Source organism: Mobula hypostoma, chromosome 19, assembly GCF_963921235.1.
Source record: "Mobula hypostoma chromosome 19, sMobHyp1.1, whole genome shotgun sequence".
Lineage (NCBI taxonomy): Eukaryota > Metazoa > Chordata > Chondrichthyes > Myliobatiformes > Myliobatidae > Mobula > Mobula hypostoma.
In genome coordinates this window covers 36,129,262-36,155,677 of record NC_086115.1, presented here as the reverse complement: position 1 = coordinate 36,155,677, position 26,416 = coordinate 36,129,262, and the positions used below count along the sequence as shown (strand labels likewise).

The following is a 26,416-nucleotide window of genomic DNA, read 5'->3' as shown; positions in this document are numbered from 1 at the left end:
CCATTCGCCTTTTTCACCGCCTGCTGTACCTGCATGCCCACTTTCAATGACTGGTGTATAATGACACCCAGGTCTCGTTGCACCTCCCCTTTTCCTAATCAGCCACCATTCAGATAATAATCTGTTTTCCTATTTTTGCCACCAAAGTGGATAACTTCACATTTATCCACATTAAATTGCATCTGCCATGAGTTTGCCCACTCACCCAACCTATCCAAGTCACCCTGCATCCTCTTAGCATCCTCCTCACTGCTAACACTGCCAACCAGCTTCGTGTCATCCGCAAACTTGGAGATGCTGCATTTAATTCCCTCATCCAAGTCATTAATATATATTGTAAACAACTGGGGTCCCAGCACTGAGCCTTGCGGTACCCCACTAGTCACCGCCTGCCATTCTGAAAAGGTCCCGTTTATTCCCACTCTTTGCTTCCTGTCTGCTAACCAATTCTCCACCCACACCAATACCTTACCCCCAATACTGTGTGCTTTTAAGTTTGCACACTAATCTCCTGTGTGGGACCTTGTCAAAAGCCTTTTGAAAATCCAAATATACCACATCCACTGGTTCTCCCCTATCCACTCTACTAGTTACATCCTCAAAAAATTCTATGAGATTCGCCAGACATGATTTTCCTTTCACAAATCCATGCTGACTTTGTCCGATCATTTCACCGCTTTCCAAATGTGCTGTTATCACATCCTTGATAACTGACTCCAGCAGTTTCCCCACCACCGACGTTAGGCTAACCGGTCTATAATTCCCCGGTTTCTCTCTCCCTCCTTTTTTAAAAAGTGGGGTTACATTAGCCACCCTCCAATCCTCAGGAACTAGTCCAGAATCTAACGAGTTTTGAAAAATTATCACTAATGCATCCACTATTTCTTGGGCTACTTCCTTAAGCACTCTAGGATGCAGACTATCTGGCCCTGGGGATTTATCTGCCTTCAATCCCTTCAATTTACCTAACACCACTTCCCTACTAACATGTATTTCGCTCAGTTCCTCCATCTCACTGGACCCTCTGTCCCTTACTATTTCTGGAAGATTATTTATGTCCTCCTTAGTGAAGACAGAACCAAAGTAATTATTCAATTGGTCTGCCATGTCCTTGCTCCCCATAATCAATTCACCTGTTTCTGTCTGCAGGGGACCTACATTTGTCTTTACCAGTCTTTTCCTTTTTACATATCTATAAAAGCTTTTACAGTCTGTTTTTATGTTCCCCGCCAGTTTTCTCTCATAATCTTTTTTCCCCTTCCTAATTAAGCCCTTTGTCCTCCTCTGCTGAACTCTGAATTTCTCCCAGTCCTCAGGTGATGTAGTAAACTTGATGTGGTAAATTGGAAGGTCACCTATTTTCAATGAATTCATAAGAATAAATACTCCTCTCTCTGCAAGATCCAACAGTCTGGTAGATTTTCAACAGACCAAACCAAAATGAAGACAAAAGAACATTCAAGACAAGTTAGGGAAATAAGATAAACACAAATCTGGAGAAGGATACAAGGTAATCGCAAAGAAACTGAACATACCTCAGATATCAGTGCCTCAGACATCATGAAAAAGTGGGAAAAAATATGAAACCATAGCCACACCGTCTAAGTCAGGCCACCCATCTAAATTTAGTTACTGGAGAAGCATGGCACTTGTAAGAGAGGCTACTGTGACATCAACAGTCACTCTGAGCGAGCTGCAGGGTCAGTGGCTGCAACTGGAAATGAAGTTCATGGCTCCACAATCTCTAAGGCCTTGCACAAAAACTGTATCTATGAAAAAGTGGCAAGGAAAAAGCCCTGGGTTTAAAAAGAAAGCATATCTTTGCCCATAAAGACTTTGCAAAGTGTCACTTAGAAGATATTGTAAAGATGTGGAAGAAGTTCGTGGTCGGATGAGACTAAAGTGGAACTAAATGGTACATGTAGCGCAAATCTAACAGTGCCCATCAGCTAGGTAACACCATCCCGCTGTAAAGTATGGCAGAGGTATCATGCTATGGGGATGCTTTTCAGCAGCAGGGTTTGGAAATATGGTTAGGATTGACGGTAAGATGAATGCTGCTAAATATAGAGGGATCCTGGATTAAAAACCTCCTAGCCTCTATCAGAAAGCTTAAATCGAGGAGGAAGTTAGTCTTTCAGCAGGACAACGACCCAAAGCACACTGTCAGAGCAATGGTGGAATGGTTCAAAATGAAGAAAATTGATGTCTTTGAGTGGTCCAAACATCTCTGGCCAGACCTCAAGACTGCTGTCCACTGCCACTCCTCAACTAACCTGACACAGTTTAAGCAACTTTGCAAGGTGGAATGGGCAAATCTTGCTCCATGTTGTGCAAAGCTAACAGACTTATCCAAAAAGACTACTGACTATAGAAGCTGTGAGAGGTGGTTCAACTAAGTACTGAGTAAAAGGGGAGATGAATACTTTTGAACTGCTGACACTTCAGATTTTGAACTTCATGCTTCACAATTTTCCTTGTTTTTTGTCCTTCTACTCTGGTAAAAAAAAGGAGCATGTGATTCACAAATATAAACTCTTGGTAAAATCGATCAAAATCCCTGGATGTAATACTCAATTATGTGAATAAAAGGTTGAAGGCTGAATGGTTTGACAAGGCACTGCACATTTTCATATCAACAATTTTAACTTAGATTTTAACAATATACTAGTAGGTAATGTGCAATGACTGAAGTAAACAAATGGCCTGCAAATAAAGTTTATTACAGGGTATAACTTGTAGTCTACAAATGAACTGAGTAGCAGAAATCCCACACCCATGTTCACTGAGAATAAAACAGGAAAGTACAAGTTAATGTATTGTGGCCAAGGAGATAAAGTAAAACCCTAAAGAAAAACTCTTCAAACCATCTCAAAGGTGCTTGGCTTTTATACTGGGGATGGAATTCAGAGGATGCATGCAAAAAATTCATTGACATCTGAAATGCATGCAAGATCTACAGAGTTGGCTTTACAGAGAAATCTTTAAGGTTTAACAATTAAGTGGAGTGATATCAGCAACTAAATAAGGAACTACTATTATTTCTTAGTGAAAATCAGGCCCGATTAAAATCTGAGAATTAAAATTTGAAGAGACAGTGTCATATATTTATAGTTAAATATCACACATTGATTTTCATATGGAGTAGAAAGACAAATGAGGTAGATAGGTTTTCAAAGGTTCATTTATTATCAAAATATATTCTGAAATTCTTCAATTCTCTGGGTAGCCATGAAACCAAGAAAGCAAAGAAAGGCAGCACAACTATTAACCCCCAAATCCCACCTCCCCACACAAAAAAATGGAACAGGCTCATTAACCCCCAAATCCCACCTCCCCCCACAAAAAAAACAGAACAGGCTCATTAACCCTCAAATCCCTCCTCCCGCACAAGCAAAATAGATCAGGCACATCAACCCCCCCAAATCCCTCCTGCACAGTAAACTAAGAGGAGGAAGAAGGAGGGCTCAAAATAAATCAATCAATCAATCAATCAATCAATCAATGTAGGCTTCCAGTGCTTGATGCTTACCATGAAACAACATTCTCTCATTTGAGTGATTGTGATTTTCTTCAGAAACTTCTTTTCTTCGATGTGTATATCGCTCCCAAAGTCTTTTATTGCACACCCTTTGAATCTGAAATAATTTTATGCAGAGTTATTTACTCTAATAATAGTGAACAACTAATAGTGAGAGAATATCAAAAATGGTAATAACGTACCTTCAAAAAGTTATATTTATTAAAGATTCCACCCGCATGGCCACCATCACGATGCTCTCTCACTGTACTTTGCATCTGTAAAGTGTTCATAAGTGATTAAATGGCCAAAGACACAGCAAAATAAAGCATGCTGCATATATTAAGTACCACAAAAAATATGATCACCTCTTCCTCCACAGACTGGAACTCCTTGTCTTCTGGTAATAAATCAATCAGAATTGTACCACTGCTGGAAGTGTTTAAAGTTAGATATGGGTTGATGCCTATATTTCAAAGAAAAGGAATCAATTATTTTTAATGTTTTGGGACCTGAACTTTTGACTCCAAACTGCATTACCTTTACCATTTGTCTACTTTTCCAAACTCAACACTAACTATCCGAATTGGTTTTGTACCTTTCCTGCTTTGTTGAATTTATCACACAGTTCAAAGTACTGAATTATTTTCAGTCCCTTTGCATATCGGTGGTGTGTGATCTATACTCAAATTAGATGGTGGTAAAAGGCAAGACTGCAAAGCCTAAACAAAGGACAAGAGCATTGCCCAAACATTTAAAAATAAATCCAATTAAATATACCGATCATTGCCTGCCACTGGTTAAGCCAGTAGCTAATGGAGGCTGGTGCACATGGAAATCTTTCCTTTATCTAGGTCCCCCCCACCCAGGTCATCCCCTCTTCTCACTGTTACCGTCAGGAAGGAGATACAGAAGCCTGAAGGCACACACTCAGTGATTCAGGAACAACTTCTTCCCCTCTGCCATACAATTTCTAAGCAGACACTGAACTCACAAACACTACCTCACTTACATTTTTAAAAATTTATTTGTTTTTTTGCACTACTTATTTTAACGTAACTATTTAATATACATAAATATATACTTACTGTAATTCAGTCTTTTCCTATATTTATCACACACTGCATTGTACTGCTGCCACAAAGTTAACAAATTTCACGACATAGCTGATGATATTAAACCTGATTCTGATTCTTCATGGAAGTTAAGCCAGGATGAGGCTGGCAGATTGAGGAACCTGGGAAAGAATCAGTTCTCAGCTGCTGGGGAATATGAAGGCGGTGAGGGATTACTGCATGGGTTGGTGGGGAGGGAGGAATAGAGGGATCAGGGCAGTGCACTACAGGGTGGTCAGCAGCCAGAAGCTTTAGGGTTTGGGCAAAGCCAAGATCTGGCAGACGAGGGTGTGGGCACAGGGGAAAAAGAAAGCAGACAGGGATGTCATGTCACGCTTGAAGGAGAGCTGGCCAAGCACACAATTTAATGGACTCACCCAAACTCGTTTTGAGATGCCATACTCTGTACAATGGAACATATTGGAGACAGTCCCATTTATGTAACATTGAGGCAGGAATCAAATGCTCTGAAGGCTTGATTCCACAATAGTTGCCTATAAATGGCACAGGCCATGCATAGATAGACAGAATTTGGTTAGTAGCTGCACATTTCCTACCTTAGTACATCAGATGCATGGATGAACAAGAAAAACAAACTATTTAAAGCTTAGAGCAAAATTCCCATTTTCCACTATCTTTTGTCTCTATAGACTGCATTCCTCACTAACTGTAGCACAAAGCAATGCATTTTCCTTTCAGTTCTATACACAACTGTCATGTTCAGATACAGGAAGTATAATTAACACACAGTAATTGATGACAAATATTCACTGCTGGTCTATAAACAAATGGCTTACCTTGCTGTCCAGCTATAAGACGTTCAACACCTTTGATGATTTTATGTCGGTGTCCATAAGCATTTATTCCAATTTCTTTTAGTTCCTTATGCCCCATTTCAACCAATACATCCAACGTGATCTGGAGAATATTTTGGAATCACAAATAGTTAGCTCTGATCAGTATTAAATGCCAAGGCTGTCAAATTGGCATAATCCTGTCAACCCACTGCAAGAAAGAATATCAAGTTGACTGGAAAGTACAATTCTAACATTGCAAATAAGTTTAAGGCTCCATCTTCTATGGCAAGAGGAAAATTAAAATAATAAGACAATCATGGGATATAGGAGCAGAATTAGGCAATTTGGTCCATCAAGTCTGCTCTGCCATTTCATCATGGCTGATCCAATTTTCCTCTCAGTCCCAATCTCCTGCCTTCTCCCCGTATCCCTTCATGCCCTGACCAATCAAGAACCTATCAACCCCTGCCTTAAATATAAATACAGATTTGGCCTCCACAGCTGCCAATGGCAACAAATTCCAGATTCACCACTCTCTGGCTAAATAAATTCCTCATTTCCTTTCTAAAAGGATGCCCCTCCATTCTGAGGCTGCCCCCTCTGGTCTTAAACTCTGCTACCATAGGAAACATCCTCTTGATATCCACTCTATCAAGGCATTTCACCAATTGATGAGTTTCAATGAGGTCACCCCTGATTCTTCTGAATTCCAGTGAATACAGGCCCAGAGCCATCAAACGCTCTTCATTTGACAAGTTAATCAAGCCTGGAGTCATTTTCCTGAATCTCCTTTGTATCCTCTCCACATACTTTCAGCACATACTTTCTAAGATAAGGGGCCCAAAACTGCTCGCAATACTCCAAGTGAGACCTCACCACCCTTTAAAGTCTCAAAATTACATCCTTGCTTTTATATTCTAATCCCCTTGAAGGGAATGATATAATCGTATTTGCCTTCCTCACTGCAGACTCAACCTGGAAATTAACCTTTAGTGAATCCTACACAAGCACAAAGCCCCTTTTCACCCCATGTTTTTGTATTTTCGCTCTATTTAGAAAAGTCACCCCTTTCATTTCTTCTACCAAAATGCATGGCCATATACTTCCTGACACTGTATTTCATCTGCCACTTCTCCTAATTTGACCAAGTCCTTCTGTAGCTTCTCTACTTCCTCAAAATTACCTGCTCCTCCACCCATCTTCAATCCAACACAGACCCCTGTGGAACACCACAAGTCACCAGCATCCAACCAGAAAAGGCCCCCTCTTTATTCCCACACTTTGCCTACTGCCAGTCAGATGCTGCTTTATCCACACTAGAATCTTCCCCATAACACCATGGGGTCATAGCTTGTGAAGCAGCCTTATGTATGGCACCTTGTCAAAGGCCTTCTGGAAGTCCAAGTACACAGCATCAATCAATTCTCCTTTGTCCATCCTGTTTGTTATTTCTTCAAAGAATCGAACAGATTTGTCAGGCAAGATTTATCCAACAGATTTGTCAGGCAAGATTTACCCCTCAGGAAATCATGCTGATTACGGCCTATTTTACCAAGTGCCTCCATGTACCCTGAAGCCACATCCTCAACATAGACTCCAACATCTTCCCAACCGCTGAGGTCAGACTGACTGGCCTATAATTTCCTTTCTTCTGCCTCTCCCGTCTGGAAGAGTGGAGTGACATTTGAAATTTTCCAATCTTCTGGTGATTCTTGAAAGACCATTACTGATGCCTCCACCATCTCTTCAGGCACGTCTTTTAGAACTCTGGGTGTACACCATCTGGTCCAGGTGAATATATTTACCTTCAGACCTTTCAGTTTCCAAAGAACTTTCTCCCTAGTAATGGTAACTTCACACACTTCATGACCTTGACACCTGGAACTTGCACCATACTGCTAGTGTCTTCCACAGTGAAGACTTACACAAAATACTTACTCTGTTTGCCTGCCATTTCCTTGTTCCCCATTACTACCTCTCCAGCATCGTTTTCCAGCAGTCCGATATACACTCGTGCCTCTGACACACAATGTAGCTGAAGAAACTTTTATTATCCTCTTTAATATTATTGGCTTGCTTACTTTCCTATTCCATTTTTACCTCCTTAAAGACTTTTTTTTAAAAGATGCATTCTGTTGGTATTTGTAAGCTTCCTAATCATCCATCTTCCCACTAATTTTTGCTCTATTATATGCCCTCTCTTTGGGTTTTATGCTGGCTTTGACTTCTCTTGTTAGCCATGGCTGTGTCATCTTGCCTTTGGAATACTTCTTTCTCTTTGGGATGTATATATCCCTTGCCTTCTGAATTGTTTCCAGAAATTCCAGCCATTGCTGCTCTGCTGTCATCCCTGCTAGTGGCTAATTCCTCTCCCATGCACCTGTAATTCCCTTTATTCCACTATAATACTGATCCATCTGACTTTGGCTTCTCCTTGTCAAACTTCAGGGTGAATTCGATCCTGTTATGATCACTTGTCCCAAAGTATTTACCTTAAACTCTCTAATCAATATCAGTTCATTACATAACACCTAATCCAGAATAGCTGATCCCCTAGTGGGCTCAACCACTAGCTGCTCTAAAAAGCCATCTCATAGACATTCCAGAAATTCCACCTCTTGGAAACGAGCACCAACCTGATTTTCCCAATTCACCTGCATATTGAAATGCCCCATGACTATTGTAACATTGTCCTGATGGCTTACATTTTCTAACTCCCATGGTAATTTGTGGACCACATCCTTACTACTGTTTGGGGGTCTGTATACAATTCCCATCAGTGTCTTTTTTCCCTTGCAGTGCCTTTGCTTTATTCATTATGATTCAACACCTTTCAATCCTATGTCAACTCTTTCTAATCATATTGCGCTGCTTTTTAAAAAATAACACAACAGAGCAATGCCACCCCCCCACCCCCCACCGCCTTCCTGCCTATCCTTTCGATACCAATGTGCATCTCCTTGGACATTAAGCTCCCAGCTATCATCTTCTTTTTGGCCATGATTCAATGATGCCTATAACATATGTGCCAATCTGTAACTGTGCTACAAATTCATCTACCTTATTCCGTATACAGGTTTCCCCCCGCCATCCGAAGGTAGAGCGTTCCTATGAAACGGTTTGTAAGCCGAAATGTCGTAAAGCGAAGAAGCAATTACCATTTATTTATATGGGAAAATTTTGTGAGCGTTCGCAGACCCAAAAATAACCTACCAAATCATGCCAAATAACACATAAAACCTAAAATAACAGTAACATATAGTAAAAGCAGGAATTATATGATAAATACACAGCCTATGTAAAGTAGAAATACTTTTCCACAATCATTACTGAACTGTTCTCCGGAGCGAAAATCTCACACAAGCGCTGTTGGCAAAAACACGTGCAAGCACTCTCCAGTAACCTTTAACCTATGAAGCTGCCAAATCATACCAAATAACATGTAAAAATACACAGCTGATATAAAGTAGAAATAATGTATGTACAGTGTAGTATCACTTACAGGAATCAGGACAGCGCCGAGCACACTGATGATGGTGTGTTAGACTGAGTCGTCGGAGTCTGGGTGGTGCAGTGGCCCCCCCACCCTCCAGGCCACTGAGCGATACATTGCTGCGAAGAACGCAGGGGTCCAGCGGTAGCCGGGAGGTACACAGCACATCTTTAAGAAAAAAGCCGAAACAAACATGCTGATTAATTAGGTGCTGCCCGTAATTGTTGGCCCAGATCAGTGCCGATTTCCAGTTGCGTCGTCTCTGATCTGGGCTGACAGTTACGTGTCGGCTGCACCTAATTAATTAGCATGTTTATTTCAGCTTTTTTCTTAAAGATGTGCTGTGCCTCCCGGCTACCTTTGCATTCTCCGCGGATCGGTATCTGTCCGTGGCCTGGGGGTTGGGGTGGTGGGACACTGGGGTGCCATCTTGTCGCCCGTTTCCATTAGAGCAGGCAGCTCATCTTCTCCTATGACTGCCCACCTCGATGTCGAAGGTCGAGCTTCGTCGTCTGCTGTGGCTGATGTGGAAGGCTTGCTTGACTGCTGAGCGTCGCGCATTTTTCTATCACACGGTTCTTTAATAAGGACTCAAACCATCTTGCAAATATCCCTTAAACCGACGTACCCTTTCAGAATTAAAGTCGTACTTTATCATTACTCTTTCGGTTTCGATTGTTATCCTTTTTTCTTCCAATTGCATCAGCTCTTCATCTGTCAGTTCTTGGTCATGGGATGCCAAAACCTCTTCAACATCATCTTCGTCAACTTCCACAAGCCAAACTCACGTTGTCCTTACTTTGTTCACCACGATCAAAACGCTTAATTATGTCTAGTTTTACTGTAAGTGTAACACCCTTACTAGCTCTTTTAGGCTTTTCCGATACCATAGAACTCATCTTGCAAACGGCTGCTCACAGGCTCGTGTTTAAGCAATGCCGGGGAGAATCCGGGGGAGAGTGGCTGCTCGGGGCGCGCTGCCTTTTATCGCCCGCTGATTTTTTTTTCATAACAGTGAGGTTTCAGAGAGTTCAATTTAATTCAAAGTATTGTAAGAGTTGATACCTTAATGGTTAATTAAAGTATAGCTGATCATAGGAAAAAAAACTCAGAGGTAATGGAGCGAGTCAAGAACGCGACTTCACTCCAGGAGCGCTACCGGACGTCCCCCCATAACAGTGAGGTTTCGTAAAGTGAACGTTCGAAAAGCGGGGGACACCTGTACTGCACCTATTCAAATTTAATACCTGCAGTCCTGTATTTACCCTTTTTGATTTTGTCCACCTTTTATGTTGCAACTCTCCTTGCTAGGAGTCTCACTACACACTCTGTTTGTAAAGCAATTACGTCATCCTCAGCACCATCACTCCTGTTCTATCCCCCTGCCAAATTAGTTTAAATCATCCCAAACAACTCTAGCTAATCTGCCCACAAAGATATTAGACCTCCTCGGGTTCAGGTGTAACCTATCCCTTTTGTACAGGTCATATCTTCCCCAGAAGAGATCCCAATGATCCATAAATCTCAGCTCCTGCCCCCAGCCACACATTCACCTGCCAAATCATTCTATCCTCATCCTCACTGGCACAGGCAGTAATCCAGAGATTACTACCTCGGAGGTTCTGTTTCTCAGCTTCCTACCTACCTTCTCTTCTGGACCTCCTCGCCTTATCTACCCATGTTGTTGATGTCAATATGCCCCAAGACTTTTGGCTGCTCATCCTTGTCCTTGAGAATGCCATGGACCCGATCTGAGACAGCTCTGATCCTGGCACCAGGGAGGTAACATACCATCCAGATGTGTCTATTGTGTCCACAGAACCTTATCTCTGTTCCTCTGACTAAGGTATCTCTTATCAACATTGCAGTCCTCTTCACCTCTCTGCTCTTCTGAGCCGCAGCACCAGAGTCAGTGCCAGAGACCCAGTCATTGTGGCTCCTTCAGGTAGGTCATCCCCCTCAATAGTGCATAAAAGTTATATACTTACTATTGAGGGGAACAACCACAGGTGTACTCTGCACTGGTTGTGCATTTACCCTCCTCCTCCTGACAGTCAACCAGTTACCTGTCTCCTGCAGTCTAGGGGCGAATACCTCCCGGTAACTCCTGTCTATCACCTTTTCAACACCCCCCCCTCCCCCATACAAGTCAAAAGTCATTGTGCTGCAGTTCCAGTTTCTTAATACGTTCTCTCAGGAGCTGCAGCTTGGTGCACCTGGTGCAAGTGTGTTTATATAGGGGACTAGAGGCTTCCCAGACTTGCCGCATTCCAGAGTACAAAACACTGCCACAAAAGCTACTGTCACTACGCCCTGACAGATGAGGAAGGACCAAGTAAGGACAGAGAGAAAGACCTAACTTACAAGACCATGTATCTCACCCAGACCTTATGTCCACCCAAGTCTGACGAATCAAAGCCACTCTAAACACTGACACACGCCAAATGAATGGCCACTCTGTTTGCACCAGTGTTATTTTTAATCGGCTCTTTCAAATGAATCCTGCTTGCTAATTGGTCGCTCCTCAACTCGGGAGTTTTGAGGCCGTTTTTCTACCTTCAAAATCTTGACTGCTGCTCTGATTAAAAAAGCCCTTTAAAATACATCCCTGGTGTGGACTGTCCAACTCAGAAAACTAGCTTGGAAGCTGCAGTTTAAAATCTTGAACGCGGACCTGGCTAAAATGTAGCTCTTTTTACGCACTGCCACTTGCTGATCGGTCGCTCCTCAACCGAGGAAAAACTGCCGTGAAACTCTGCCTTCAAAATCTCGATCGTCGCTCTGACTAAAAGATAACTCTAATCTGCAGTTTAATTTCAGTTATCAATAGAAACGGCAAAAAAATAGATCTTTGAAAAAAAATAACCAGCTTAAAATTGGCCTTGTTACTCAAGTAGACCACCACTAAGAAGAACAAAATGGAGGCCAAAAGGTTCCTTGTTCCTGCTCTCTTTTGATACCTTGGTTGAATCACTCCCTCGTTCCACCTTCCTACCCAATAACCCTAGGCCTCTATTCCTCACTAATTTGGAAAGCAAGAAACCCATTCTAAGATTTACTGGAGAGCAACACTCAATTCCATTTCTGGTGTTCCCACAACTGATGGTCTCACTTTAAGCACTCTTTACCTTATAATTTCATGCCCTCCTTATTTATTGCTATTTATCTATATTTGCATTTGCAGTTTGTTGTTCATTGATCCCGTTTACGGTTACTGTTCTATAGATTTGCTAAGTATGTCGTGTACTCTGACAATATATTTTACTTTGAACTGTGAAAATTGAACACCCACAGGCTTATGCAAAAAGTTCAAGGAATAAAGCAATTTCTTTCTTCTGTACAAAGTAGCTAAACTTTAATCAGTGACAAATTTCCTATCTGTAGATTGTTAAAGCCCAAAGAAAGCTTATCATCTATTCTATCACTATATAAATGCTCAAGATTTTGACAGAACATTTTCTGAATACAAATAGGTCAGTACTACTCATTCTTTAAAGGACACACCATCCCTGTCGCAGGGATCAATCCAGTGTACGGGCTTCTTCATTTACTGAGAAAAACTGTACTCCTGTTTGTTTCCAAAATTGTGATTCTGCAGCAATATATTATTTGAGCTATGTTTACTAGTCACCATATACAAGAATGACAATTTCTTTTAACACCTCTGTGTTTGCTCTTAGTAGATGAAATCCTGGTTCAAACTACCAAAGTTCTGTTGCAACATGATAAATCAAGAATAGTAACTTCGCCATAAGGGTAAAATAAAAATAACTTATTTCTAAAAATCTAAAATAAAATCAGAAAATGAAGTAATAGCTTAAAAAATACTTAATGCTGAAAACACACCTGTTCTTTTTCAAAAATGTCACACAGATGTTCCAGGCCCAAATTCCTCAAAAACTGATTAATAGTCATATGTATTCCAGGAACTTTAATACAAAGAAAAAACACCCAAAAATTAATGAACTATTGAAGTAACACGTTCATAAATCTAACATGATTTATGAAATGACATGATGTAGATAATAATCAGGAATATAAATGGAGCACTTCTCATTGCTATCCTTGGAAAGTCAGTTTATATTTAATGTATATAACTTCTTACATTTATATTACAAAATTTGCTCATTTTCAACTGATAATGCTTACATACAAAAATGTGCTGTTTTAAGAATTAAATTTATTGATACTTTAGAGGATCATTTTAAAGAAAAATTGAGTACACATTTTAAAAAAAGCTGTAGTATGCCTTAAATCTGTTTAAATCAGTAATTTTCTTTTCAATAGATGCCCATTATTTTTTATGTCACAAAATATTTTCTAGAGAAATATATTAAGTTATTTTCCAATTCCAGTTAGCACATTCGTAGGATTCATAGCTTTGTCAACATGAACCACAATTATCAAAATAAATCAGGGCAAAAAGAAAATATAACGTGAATTATACTGGTGATTCATGCACTTGAAGTTTAAAATACAAAATAGGTTAGGCATACTGCCTGTACAGAACTGGCAGTTTAAAGTTATTCATACAATTATCCAATATGTTACAAAGTTGAAGTCATTATTTACATAGATTAACATTAAAATCTCTTTACCTTTTTTCTCCAAGCTACTGAGTCCTTCTGTACCACACACGCTACCACTGGAAGTGAGCTCGCAGAAACTAGTTGAAAGGTTCTCTAGACTACATGCAACAGATGGACTTCCCGTATTTGATGGAATAGAAGGCAGAGAAGAGGCTGTAGGTCCTGTTGTTTGTGAAGCATTGATGACAACAGCTTGGGGCTTATAGCAAGATGGCAATGCAGAAGGGGGCATTGCTGCAATTAGCAAAGCTCTGACATCATCTGCCTGTGCGAAAATTGTAATATTTATAAAATAACTTCAGACTATTACTCAATTAAAACTTTTGTTTTCTTAAACTAAAATCTCAGGGTTCAATTTTTATTAGAGGGCACAGTACATTTTATTAATCCGATATTCACTGATACAAACTTCAGCACTGTAGATAGCTGCTTTAACGTCAAAACTATGTTCCTAGGAATTGACCATATTTATATCAATATTTAGTGACAGCATATCAAGACTTAATTTAAAAGTTTAAAGTTTTGTTTAATATTCTAGCAGACACTGCTTTTTAAACATTTGCTCGAGAAAACAATGAATATTATAAATCTTTTTAAAAACCAATAAATTATTGATCTAAAGAATTTCCTTAGTTTCTTCCCCCAAAATCTTGTTACAAGATTAAGGGTTGTCAAAAGTAGCACTGGTAACTTGAATTACATTCAATCAGCCATTACATTGCAAAGATATATTCAACCCGATTTTACAATGCAAAAAAGAAAAGCTCTGCAATCACTACATATTAAGCAATTTTTAAACTGAAACAAAGATCACAATTCTAAAATGGGCAATATCTGGTAATTTCTTTTGACAGGATACCTACATTGACGAGGTCTAATGGCGTTTGTCCTTCCTGGTTTCTCATAGTGGGGTCAGCTCCATGGGCTAGCAATAATGCACACAACTGTGTCCTCCCTTTCTGCGCTGCTTCATGAAGGGGAGTGAAAGCCCATTTGTCTGTCGCATTTACACATGCATTATATCTTATCAACAATGCTGCTACATCCACATGCTAGAATAAAATACACAAACATAAATTAGTGAGCTGCTCAAAATTAAACTTCTGTACTTGGATGGTATTCTTGGCAGGCAACAGTAAACAAAGAGCCTGGATTTACTAGACAATGCTAAACTATAATAAATTTAGGGCAATTAATTTCCCTTCACCTCTATAGTTTTAATTAGAAAAGTAAAATGCATTATTTTTTTCTACAAAAAGGCTACTCAAAATATGTATTACGTGGCTTATTAACATGCCAAAGATAGGTTAGTGATATTGGAGAACAAGAATAACCTGGAACTCAATGAAGTTTTAAGTTACTGTACAGAAATTAATCTATGCATAACTATTTTTGCAAATTCCTCATCTATTTGACGATCAACCTCAGCAAATAGCAACAACTTTTGCAACCTTCTGATTTAGAATCTTGGGAATGCTAATTCTTTTCTTTCTACCTCAAATAAGCCATCTTCTCCTCCAGGCAATTATTATTCATTTGTATCAATCATTATTTGTTCAGTTCCTTGATCGTCAAATAGATGAGGAATTCACAAAAATGTTGGGCATGTGGCCAAGTGATTAAGGCGTTTGTCTAGTGATCTGAAGGTCGCTAGTTCGAGCCTCAGCTGTGGCAGCGTGTTTGTGTCCTTGAGCAAGGCACTTAACCACACATTGCTCTAGTGTCTGTGCGAGGAGTTCCAATCTGCACCCTGTAAGGCATGAAAGTGCCCAACACAGGCGTCCCATAGTCTGAGTCGACGTTCCCTCCCTCCTTGATCTTAAGCCAGCAACATAATCACTGCTGATCATCCAGCTCAATACTGTACTTCTACTCTCCCTTCCACCCACCACACAAACACAAAACTTGAATACATTTTGTCTCCAGAAATCTTAAACATATTCAGTGCTTTGGCCCGCACAGTTATGTGGAAGAGAATTCCATAGGATCGGCACCCCCAAATGAAAAAAAAATCTAACTTCAGTGCTAAAATCTTTATTCTGACTCTAATCCCTGGTTCTAGAATCTCTAGGCAGGGAATGCATTTTCCATCTGGCCCTTCAAGCTCAATTTGATTAAAATCTACTAAATTCTACTACATTTTAGTGAACGCAGCCTAGTCAACAATTCCCCTCAGATAACAGTACTGCCCTCCCCGTAGGGTAAACTTTTGCTGCATTCCTATCTATCCTTTCATAGGTAAGAGTATGATCTAAAGCTGCATCTAAAACAGCAGCCTTCATTCAAAATAGTAACAAAGGGTTGTTTAATAAGCATTAATAAGAGATCAATGGAACCAGAGGAGCCACTCTGCAGATCTACTCATCATTTCTACTATAATCATTCTACTCTTAAATCTAACATCTACAATTCTAAGATGGCCTTGCATCCACCTTGCCTGTAACTGTAACACTTTCTTCTGCACTCTCATTGCTTTCCCTTGTAGTACCTCAATGCACCGTTGATTTTTCATTCCAACTTGGTACATGTGACAATAATAAATCAATTTACCAATATTTACTGAGATCTGCCCACAGTACTCCAGCTGTGGTCTTATCAACTCTATTCAATGCCCTATCCTATGAAGGAAAGCAAACCAAATACCTTCTACACTACCCTATCCATCTTTGTTGTTCATTTCAGGAGTTATGGGCTTTTACCTCCAAGGTCCCTCGACACATCAAAGGACTGATTGATCCAAAGGTACTGCCATGTACTATCAGAATTTGACTTCCTGAAAGCCTACGACTTGACTCTTTCCTAGATTAAATTCCATCCACCACTGCTCCACCTAACTTTCCAGCTGATCCATGCCCCATACTCTTAGACAACTTTCTTCACTACCTACAACTCTATAATTTTATTGTTATCTGTAATTTTACTAATAGGTTATCTTTAGCAGTGTTTCTATGCCCATTGACCATCCCCCTAAGAAAAATAGCAACTTCAATAAAACAAAAGGACAGATAAAACCATCATGGTCTTTTGACATAGGACATACATTGGAAACTAAACAGTCCCACTTGAGTTAGAGCACAATTCTGAAACACCTTTGGAGAAAACTGATCTGAATAGTATAGATAAAAATCAGAAAATAAAAATGTGGATAATCCTACATTTAAGTAACTTTACACCACACTAGCAGATATTCTGCTCCTTCTGAAGCACAGACAGTAATTTATTCAGCAGAAACGTTTTCTATCTATTGGATTTAGTACTGCGTTATATTCCATCTTACCCCATATGAAGCAGCATTATGTAAAGGTATCAATCCACCTTTGTCTTGAGCATTCACATCAGCACCATGTTGCAGCAGATATTCTGCAACTTCCAGATTGTTATATCCAGCTGTTGAAACACAATACAAGTTACAATGAAAAGATATATTCATCACAATATAATAAAATTACATTAGCATTTGATATTTGCAAGTTAAGTTGAACAGCTTCAAACAAAAGTCAGAAAATTCAGATATTCTACAGCAGCTATGATCGGCACAATTGATTTGTGACTGAACATGGGATTATGATTTTTCTAAAATTTGCAGCATTTGCATCTTCTGGGAGTACAAATTTCACACTAGCATTTACATTCATTTAAATATGGAAGTAAACTAAATTTATCATTGGCCTTAAGAAAACAATGCATTCGCTAGAAGCCAAATTTAGAAATGGTAGCAATTCAAGTTTAATTGTCATTCAACCACACATGAATATCTATGAATACAGCCAAATTAAAAAGTGTTACTCCGGGCCAAAGTGCAAAACACAGTACCAACAGCCATCAAAGAACATATAGTGCATATGAGACAGCAAGGTCACACAGTTTAAGGTATCAGTAAAATCCGGTCACACATAAAAAATATTCCGGACCCCGAGTCCATGAACAGTCTGCAGTTTAACACAATACAGTCTTCTGCTGAGCAAACACTGGACTCCAGCTTGGACGCTGTGCCACACCAGCCCGGCACTTAACAAGCACCCCATACTACTGATAAAGCTTAAAAATTCCAACGTGCACTTGTCTAATTTATTAGGAATACACAGCTGTTGGGCTTGGAACTACCTGCAAATTCTTATAGGAATAGCAAACTCTAGCTACACGGCTTTGTTTTTATTTGACAATAATTCTATGTCAGGAAACAAGAGGGTGGACAGCGAAAGCTTGTCAAAAATTAGGCTCCAAGGAACATCTTTAAGGTACGAGATGTAGAAAGGTTTCGAGCATGATTCCTCGCACTTACAACCTTAGCAACTAAAGATATTGTTAGCAATTGCAGGTTAATTAAATTGTCAAAGATAAATATCACATTGAAATTCTGAAAGACAAAAATCTTGCAGATGTCATTGACTTTTGTACAGATATAAAATGGAAAACTGTTACTCACACCAAGAAAATGTACAACTACCGAACATGGAAACTGCTACAATTGTAAACCACACTTGTGCAGTTCAAAATTATTTAATCTAACTTCTAAGTTTGCAGATGATACCACTGTAGTGGCCTGTATCTCATAAAGATAAATCCGGGAAGGAGACAAAGAGCGTAGTGACATGGTATCACGACAACCTTTCTTTGAATATCAGCAAAACAAAAGAGCTGATTTTTGACCAGGAAGTGAGGGGGGAGTGCACATGCTCATGTTTACATCAATGGTGCTGAGGTCAAGAGGGTGTTTCAAGTTCCTAGGAGTGAATATTGCCATCCTGGCCTCAACACGCTGACACCACAGCTAAGAAAGCCTACGAACAGCTCTATTTTCTCAAGAGGCTAAAGAAATCTGGCATGTCCCATTTAATCCACACCAATTTTTATTGATGCACCACAGAAAGCATCCTATCCAGATGCAGAAATGCAGTGCAGTTTGGTATGGCAACTGGTCTGCACACGACATCAAGAAACTGCAGTAGAGTGTGGACACAATTCAGCACATTGCAGAAAACAGACACAGTCTACCACCCCACCCCCCACCAAAAACCACTTCATGTCCCCTGTCTGCACTTCCTGCTGCCCTGTTTAAAATGATGTTTTAATTCCATCTCATCAGATAGCAAAATCATTTGGCAAAAAATAGATGCCTGGAAATGATTACAAAACAATACAAATTTGGAATGATTAAAATGAGAAGGTGAATATTCACCTCTTGCTCAAATCGCATCATTAGATTACAGTAGTAAATAAAACAATACATCAGTAAATAGTGAATTTTTGAATGTTGGCCAGATTTTTGAGAAATTTGATTGCTTACATTATGTAATTTCTAAAGCTGTTTCAATCATTGAGGTTGGATAATACTGCCTTAAAACAAATAACCAACCAAGTTCTTGTTATTGATTTAGAGTTAACAAATTCAGATGCTTAATTTCATATTTAAAATTAACAGCTCTTAAGTGGATAACTGCATGGGGCCTGGGCTTAACAAATCTTATGCTTACTAAAGCATGAATTGCAAATTCCCAAGATCAGGCTTTCCATTTCTAGCACTTAACATGATATTTACGACAAATAATTCACTTAGTCCTATTAGTCTTCACCAGTCCTCATGACCCATAAATAAAGCCTCCCTCCTTGTAGTCCTTCTCAAAACAGTCGTACTCTATTTCTCTATGAATTTATCCAAGCTTTCTATAAATGCAGCTTTGCTAATGACTTCAACACTTCAGGGAGTAGTGTTTCACATTTGCAGCACTACAAGTAATTTTCATTCCAGAATTTCTTAGTGGATTTGCCGAAAATTCATATTTAATGCATTTAGCTTCTAAACTCCTCCAGAAGTGCTCTCCATTTCTATTAAATTGGCCAATATACAGACCATAGCCAGATTAACTTACAGAAAATTGTGACAAATAATTGATATCTATGGGTCTTATTATAAAAGGGAAACCAACATGCTTTGAACAGGGGGATGGGAACCAGGATGATAGAGCTGAGAATGAGCCAACACGTTTACAAGAAAATGATCGGTGTAACATGAAGGACAAGCCAATGACTGGGTACAAATGCAGATACAGCAAAGAGTTAAGTTGTACCAGAGGCAAAATTCAAAAGGGTGAAGAATGCCGGACAGAAGGTGGTGTTGTATTTAAACGCGCATAGAATTAGGAATAAGGTGGACAAACTCGTTGCATTATTAGAGATTGGTCAGTATGACGTTGTGGACATCACTGAGTCATAGCTGAAAGGCTATAGTTGGGAGCTTAACATCAAAGGATATACTTTGTATCAAAAGGACAGGCAGGAAGGCATAGGCGGTGGTGTAGCTCTGTTGGTAAGAGACAATTACATCTTTAGAAAGCAGTGATGTAGGGTCAGAGAATTTTGAATCTTTGTGGGGGGAGTTAAGAAATTGCAAGGGTAAACAAAAACATTATGGGAATCATAAATAGGCCTCCAAGTAGTAACCAGGATGTGGGGTTGAGATTGCAAAGGCAGCTGGAAAAGGCTTGTAATAAAAGGTAGTGACACAATTATAATGGGGGACTTCAATATGCAAAAAGGGGATTGGGAAAATCAGGTTGGTGACGAGTCGCAAGAGAGGGAATTTGCTGAATGCCTACGAGATGGTTTTTTTTTTAAAAAGAGCAGCTTGTGCATGAACCTACTCAGGTAAAGGCCATCTTAGATTCGGTGTTCTGCAATAACCTAGATCTTATTAGGGAGCTTAATGTAAAGGAACCCTTAGGAGACAGTGAATTCAAGCTGCAATTTGAGAGGGAGAAGCACAAGTCACATCTATCAGTAGCGCAATGGAATAAGGGGAATTACTGAGGCATGAGACAAGAGCTTGCCCAGGTGGACTGGAGGAGGATACTGGTGGATATAATAGCAGTGCAGAGATGGCTCAAGTTTCTAGGAATAGTTCACAAGGCGCAGGATAGATGCGACCCACAGAAGAAGTTGTTTTCAAATGGCAAGGACAGGCAACAGTGGCAGACAAAGTCAAGGACTGCATAAAAGCCAAGAAAAGGGCATACAAGGTAGCAAAAGTGAGTGGGAAGTTGGATGATTGGGAAGTTTTTAAAATCCAATAAAAGGCAAATAAAAAAACGATAAGAAGGGACAAGTTGAAATATCAGGGCAGACTAGCCAATAATATAAAGCAAGATACCAAGAGTTTCTTCAGTTATATAAAGAGTAAAAGGGAGGTGAGAGTTGATATTGGACTACTGGAAAATAAAGTTGGTGAGGTAGAAATGGAGGACAAAGAAATGGCAGATGAACTTAATGCTCACTGTGGAAAACAGAAGCAGTGTGCCAGAGGTCCATGAGTGGCAGGGAGCAGAAGTGAGTGCCATTGCTATTACAAAGGAAAAAGTGCTAGGCAAACTCAAAGGTCTTAAGGTGGATAAGTCACCCAGGCCAGACAGACTACATCGCAGAGTCCTAAGAGAGGTTGCTGAAGAGATAATTGAAGCATTGGTCATGATCTTTAAAGAATCACTTAATTCTGGCATGGTCCCGGAGGACTGGAAAATTGCAAATGTCACTCCACTCTCTAAGAAGGGAGGAAGACAAAAGAAAGGGAAATACAGGCCAGTTAGCCTAACCTCAATGGTTGGGAAAGTGTTGGAGTCTATTATTAAGGATGAGGTTTCAAGGTACTTGGAGACCAATGATAAAATAAGTCAAAGTCAGCATGGTTTCTGCAAAGGGAAATATTGCCTGACAAATCTGTTAGAGTTCTTCGAGGAAGTAACAAGCAGCGTGGACAAAGGAGACGCAGTGGATCTCATTTACTTGGATTTTAAGAAGGCGTTTGATAAGGTGCCATACACGAGACTGCTTAACAAGATAAAATCCAATGGTATTACAGGAGAGATACTGGCACGGATAGCGGAATAGCTCACAGGCAGGAGGCAAGTGGGAATAAAAGGGTCATTTTCTGCTTGGTTGCTGGTGACTAGTGGTGTTCCTCAGGGGTCAGTATTGGGATCGCTGCTTTTCATTGATTGTCAAAATTTTGATAATGTAATTGATGGCTTTGTGGCAAAGTTTGAGGATGATACGAAGATAGGTGGAGGGGTAGGTAGGGCTGAGGAAGCAATGCGATTGCAGCAGGACTTAGACAAATTGGAAGAATGACCAAAAAAGTGGCAGATGGAATACAGTGTTGGGAAATGTACGATAATGCATTTTGGTAAAAGGAACAATAGTGCAGATTATCTAAATGGAGAGAAAATTCAAACATCAGAGGTGCAGGGGGACTTGGGAGTCCTTGTGCAAGATTCCCAGAAGGTTAATTTAAAGGTCGAGTCTGTGGTAAAGACGACAAATGCAATGCTGGCATTTATTTCAAAGAGAATAGAATATAAAAGCAAGGAAATAATGCTGAGACTTTAAAAAACACTAGTCAGCCCACACTTGGAGCATTGTCAACAGTTTTGGGCCCCATATCTCAGTAAGGGTTTTTTGTCATCATTGGAGAGAGTTCAGAGGAGGTTCATGAGGATCATTCTGGGAATGAAGGGGTTAGCATATGAGGAGTGTTTGGCAGTTTTAGGCCTGTACTCACTAGAATTTAGAGGAATGCTGGGGGGTGGGAGGTGGGGATCTCATTGAAGCCTGCTAAATGTTGAAAGGACTAGATAGTGGAGAGGATGTTTCCAATGGTGGAGGTATCCAGAACTAGAGGGCACAGCCTCAAAATTGAGGGGAGGCCCTTTTTGGAACAGAGGTAAGGAAGAATGTTTTTTTTAGCCAGAGAGTAGTATATCTGTGGAACACTCTGCCACAGACTGCGGTGGAGGCCAAGTCCGTGCGTATACTTAAGGCGGAAGTTGATCGGTTCCTGATTGGTCAGGGCAAAGGATATGACGAGGAGGTTGGTGTGTGGTTGAATGGGATCTGGGATCAGCTGAAGAAGGATCTCCACCTGAAGTGACAACTGTTTATTCGTTTCCATAGATGCTGCCTGACCCGCTGAGTTCCTCCAGCATGTACGAGTTGCCTTGGCTTTCCAGCATCTGCAGAATTTCTCGTGTTTATGATTTGCAAGAAGAAGTTATGTCTTCATTTTCAAAACTTTTGTCTGAAGTTGTTCTAAAACACCTCAAGGGTCAATAAAAGGCCTATTAGAAATGCTGCAATGATATGAGAAAAAAAAAGTTTAACAAACTCTAGAAAAAAGTCGAATGAGCTAATCTTCCTCCAAATTTAACAAGATGCTCAGAAACTTAAATTCTAAAGTTATTGACACCTCATGTAAAAAGGTATGAAATTTCAACGTCTAATCACAATTTACAGCAGTTCTGTAATATTTAATATGCACACAGAACAAATTTAACAAAAGCAGACCTGCTAAATGCAAAGGTGTTGAATGTCTGCCTTGAGTATCTCTGCAGTTAACATTCTCTATTATGCACAACTTCTTCACCCTGGCCATGCAACCCTTTTTCGCAGCATCAAGTAAAGCAGCATCGCCACTCAAGAGATCTTGAATGTCTGTGTCTCCATCCTTAATTAAATCCAAGGCTGTATTTCCATCCCTGTTCTTCTTGGTTGGATCAGCACCATGCTAGAATTTAATGAGAATATACAATGAACACAAAGAATAAAGATCCCTCCCCCCACTGATTTTCTTTGTACATCACACCATGGCATTGAAATCCTGCTGGACTAAGGTTCTGGAGGTGTAAGCAGTTTTTCCTAGCACCTTGGCAAAATAACTGTTTGTGGAGATACTGACCGGCTATTTAGTTCTGGAGGAAACAACACAATCTTGTAATATTAGTGTGCATAGAGTATTGGCTGATGTTATCAAACCAGATTCTGGTACCAGATCCTGGTTTGCTTAGTAAGGCTAGTAATAAAACATCTGGTAACTTCAGTGCAAGTCAGGCACTGAACCTGGGTGTCAGTTCTGGTCAGAGCACTGTTCCAACACCGAATATTCAATCCAGATTACAGCGAATGGGTGATATATCGGTTGAGATGGAACTTTTTGGATGAGAAATTAAAATAGCTTGCTTGCACAAATGCAAGAATCAACTCTGATTATGACGGAGTTGCATGCGATCAATACTAGGTTATTTCATTAATTAGGGGTGCTTTAAATTATTCTGCACTGTCTACAAAAGCAACCATCAACCAATTTGCTTGGAACTACAGTACTCAATGGAAGAGGCATAGATTTAAGGTGAGTAAAAGAGCTTTGGGGATTTGAAGGAAAATTTTTCTTTTGTACACATAGTTGGTACTCACATAATGGTGGATTCAGATAAAAATCACTACAGTTAAGGAACATTTATCCAGGCTATTAAATTGGCAAGGTACATACAGATATGATCTATTTTAGGCAAAAGTGATTAGTGCAGATGGGCAAAAGACTGGCTTGGACATAGTGACCAAAATGGTCCATTTCTGGGCCATACAACTCTGTGACACTAAAAATTAATTGAAGTTTAAATGTTTTGTTTCTGATACGGTTATATTTTAAGTTTATACACAGCACCACAGACCACCATGCCTTCAGTGTGTACAAGCCAGAACTTCCTGCCAGCAGCTAGCATTTATCCCTCTCGTACTCAAACACAAGCATAATTTTTGTCACCCTTAGATGCCAATCTGCAATCAAACCTTCACTAAGTATGTCAGGAGTTGTCCTGATCCTAAGTGGTAAGACTCTGAGATAGCATGATGTTATTACCACTTGGGGGCTTTGGAGTTTAATTCTGGCATTGTAAGGAATTTGCACGTTCTCCCTGTGACTGCGTGGGTTTTTTTTCTGGGTGCTCTGGTTTCTTCCCACAGTCCAAAGATGTACAGGTTAGTCAGTTATTTGGTCATTGCAAACTGTGATTAGGCTAGGGTTAAATTGGTGGGTTGCTGAGCTGTGTTGCTCACTGGGCTGGAAGGACCTGTTCTGCACTATCTGTAAACAAGAAAATAAATATGATGGGCAAGAACATATCCCACCACAAAATGACTCCGATTTAAACTGGTAGCTGGCAAAGCCATCTCCTAGGTTTGGCTGACTTTCAAGGATTCGGTTCTACTAAAATGTCTTTGATACAGAAACATTAAAAACAATTAAAACCAAATTTTAAAAATAAAAAGGTTACAAGTTTTTATTGAAAACTGAAATTTAGAATTTAGGAGATCTAAAATAGTGCAGTACCCTCATGGAGGGTGCTGGAACCTGTGTGAATAGCACAAGCAACTGAATATATTTACTGAAAGCACAATTTAAACAGTAAATGTTACCCAAATCATCTATGAAAAGATAAAGTAGATATGAAGTACAATACACTCCAAATCTCCAATATTCATTAAAACCTAAATGACTAAGACCCTGCATTTATCATTTAAAACACAGTTTGAGTTAAAAAGGGAATTCTTACTTTTTTCTCAATTTAGTGAATATCTGACTGCGAGCAGTTAATCACTTATCTGAATCCCCAATTTCAGCAAGATATTGTCGTAGCCCATTTGCTAGAAGAGCAAATGATATCAGGCTGTAATTTCCAGTGCATGTAGAATTGGCAAAAGTTGTCAGACTTAACAACAAGATCTCAAGTGATAATTCTATAGGAAAACCCAGGCCATTCCTTAACTTACAATTAATAAAAGTTTACAAATTTCATATTTTCCTTTTGCAGCAGCTTCATGTAAAGGAGTAAACTTCCACAGATCAGCGACGTTAACCACTGCGCCATGTTTAACAAGCAGCTCTGCCACTTCATAATGTCCATAGGAACATGCGTTATGCAATGGAACCAAACCACTGAAAGAAATAAAAACAGTGATGAGATAAACAGATGCCTGAAATTATGAAGTAGTAGTATCACTCTCAGAGACGTTAATACACCTTGAGCAACTTCAAACTAGTTGCAAACATTATGAATTCACAATATAGCTACCGTAGTGGTTCCTTCTTTAATTAAATGATCAGAAATTTAAAATTATTCTTAATAGAGGGGCATAATATCACTTTACAATTACACTTTAATATCCTACACAAAAATCCTCCCTTTTAGCAATGATTACACGTTTTCCAGTCCAACTAACCATCCAGACAGATTAATGTACAGTGTACAAGTGTACAAAGAGGAACCATTTGTTTTATAGATATTAGAGTGGATCCCAAAAGCAATTACAATCATTACTGCTCATTTCAATTAATAATCAAAATTCCTTTCAACCTAAATGGCAAGCGATTTAATTAACACTGTTCAGCGCTGATTACTTGGGAAACCATTTAGAACATAAAATAGAGCAGCACAGGGACACAATATTTGTGTTAACCATATGTCAGCTGAAGCTGCACATAAATATATACACAGTAGCACGCAAAAGTTTGAGTAACCCTGATCAAAATTTCTGTTACTGTGAATTTCTAAGTGAGTGAAAGATTACCTGATTTCCAAAAGGCATAAAGTTAAAGATGACACATTTCTTTAATATTTTCAGCAAGATCACTTTTTTATTTCCATCTTTTACAGTGTCAATATAAAAAAGGAAAGGGCCCGAAACAAAAGTTTGGGCACCCTGCATGGTCAGTTCTTAGTAACACCTCCGTTGGCAAGTATCACAGCTTGTAAATGCTTTTTGTAGCCAGCTAAGAGTCTTTCAATTCTTGTTTGGATTTTCACCCATTCTTCTTTGCAAAAGGCTTCTAGTTCTGTGAGACTCTTGGGCTGTCTTGCATGCACTGCTCTTTTGACGTCAACCGCAGATTTTCGATGATGTTTAGGTTGGGGGACTGGGAAAGCCATGGGAAAACCTTCAGCTTGCACCTCTTGAGGTAGTCCATTGTGGATTTTGAGGTGTGCTTAGGATCATTATCCTGTTGTAGAAGCCATCCTCTTTTCATCTTCAGCATTTTTTTTTTATTTACAGACAGTGTGATGTTTGCTTCCAGAATT

At 39.6% G+C, this 26,416-nt stretch overlaps 1 protein-coding gene across 7 annotated transcripts in view; it reads right to left on the bottom strand.

Moving 5' to 3' along the window:
- The window catches only part of LOC134358961 (poly [ADP-ribose] polymerase tankyrase-2), a 75,517-nt gene that overhangs the window by 4,744 nt on the left and 44,357 nt on the right, over positions 1 to 26,416 (bottom strand). For 5 of the 7 annotated variants that reach the window (XM_063071681.1, XM_063071680.1, XM_063071683.1 and 2 more), the window contains 11 exons: positions 25,110 to 25,275; positions 22,848 to 23,067; positions 16,792 to 16,901; positions 14,378 to 14,566; positions 13,524 to 13,779; positions 12,772 to 12,854; positions 5,433 to 5,553; positions 5,013 to 5,129; positions 3,889 to 3,986; positions 3,724 to 3,798; positions 3,533 to 3,638 (listed from right to left, as the gene is read on the bottom strand). In XM_063071681.1, the coding sequence (XP_062927751.1) occupies positions 3,533 to 3,638; positions 3,724 to 3,798; positions 3,889 to 3,986; positions 5,013 to 5,129; positions 5,433 to 5,553; positions 12,772 to 12,854; positions 13,524 to 13,779; positions 14,378 to 14,566; positions 16,792 to 16,901; positions 22,848 to 23,067; positions 25,110 to 25,275 (1,541 nt within the window). Of the gene's footprint in view, positions 1 to 3,532; positions 3,639 to 3,723; positions 3,799 to 3,888; positions 3,987 to 4,387; positions 4,758 to 5,012; positions 5,130 to 5,432; positions 5,554 to 12,771; positions 12,855 to 13,523; positions 13,780 to 14,377; positions 14,567 to 16,791; positions 16,902 to 22,847; positions 23,068 to 25,109; positions 25,276 to 26,416 lie in introns of those variants that run through there. The other 2 variants (XM_063071682.1, XM_063071686.1) reach the window with 2 other exon arrangements.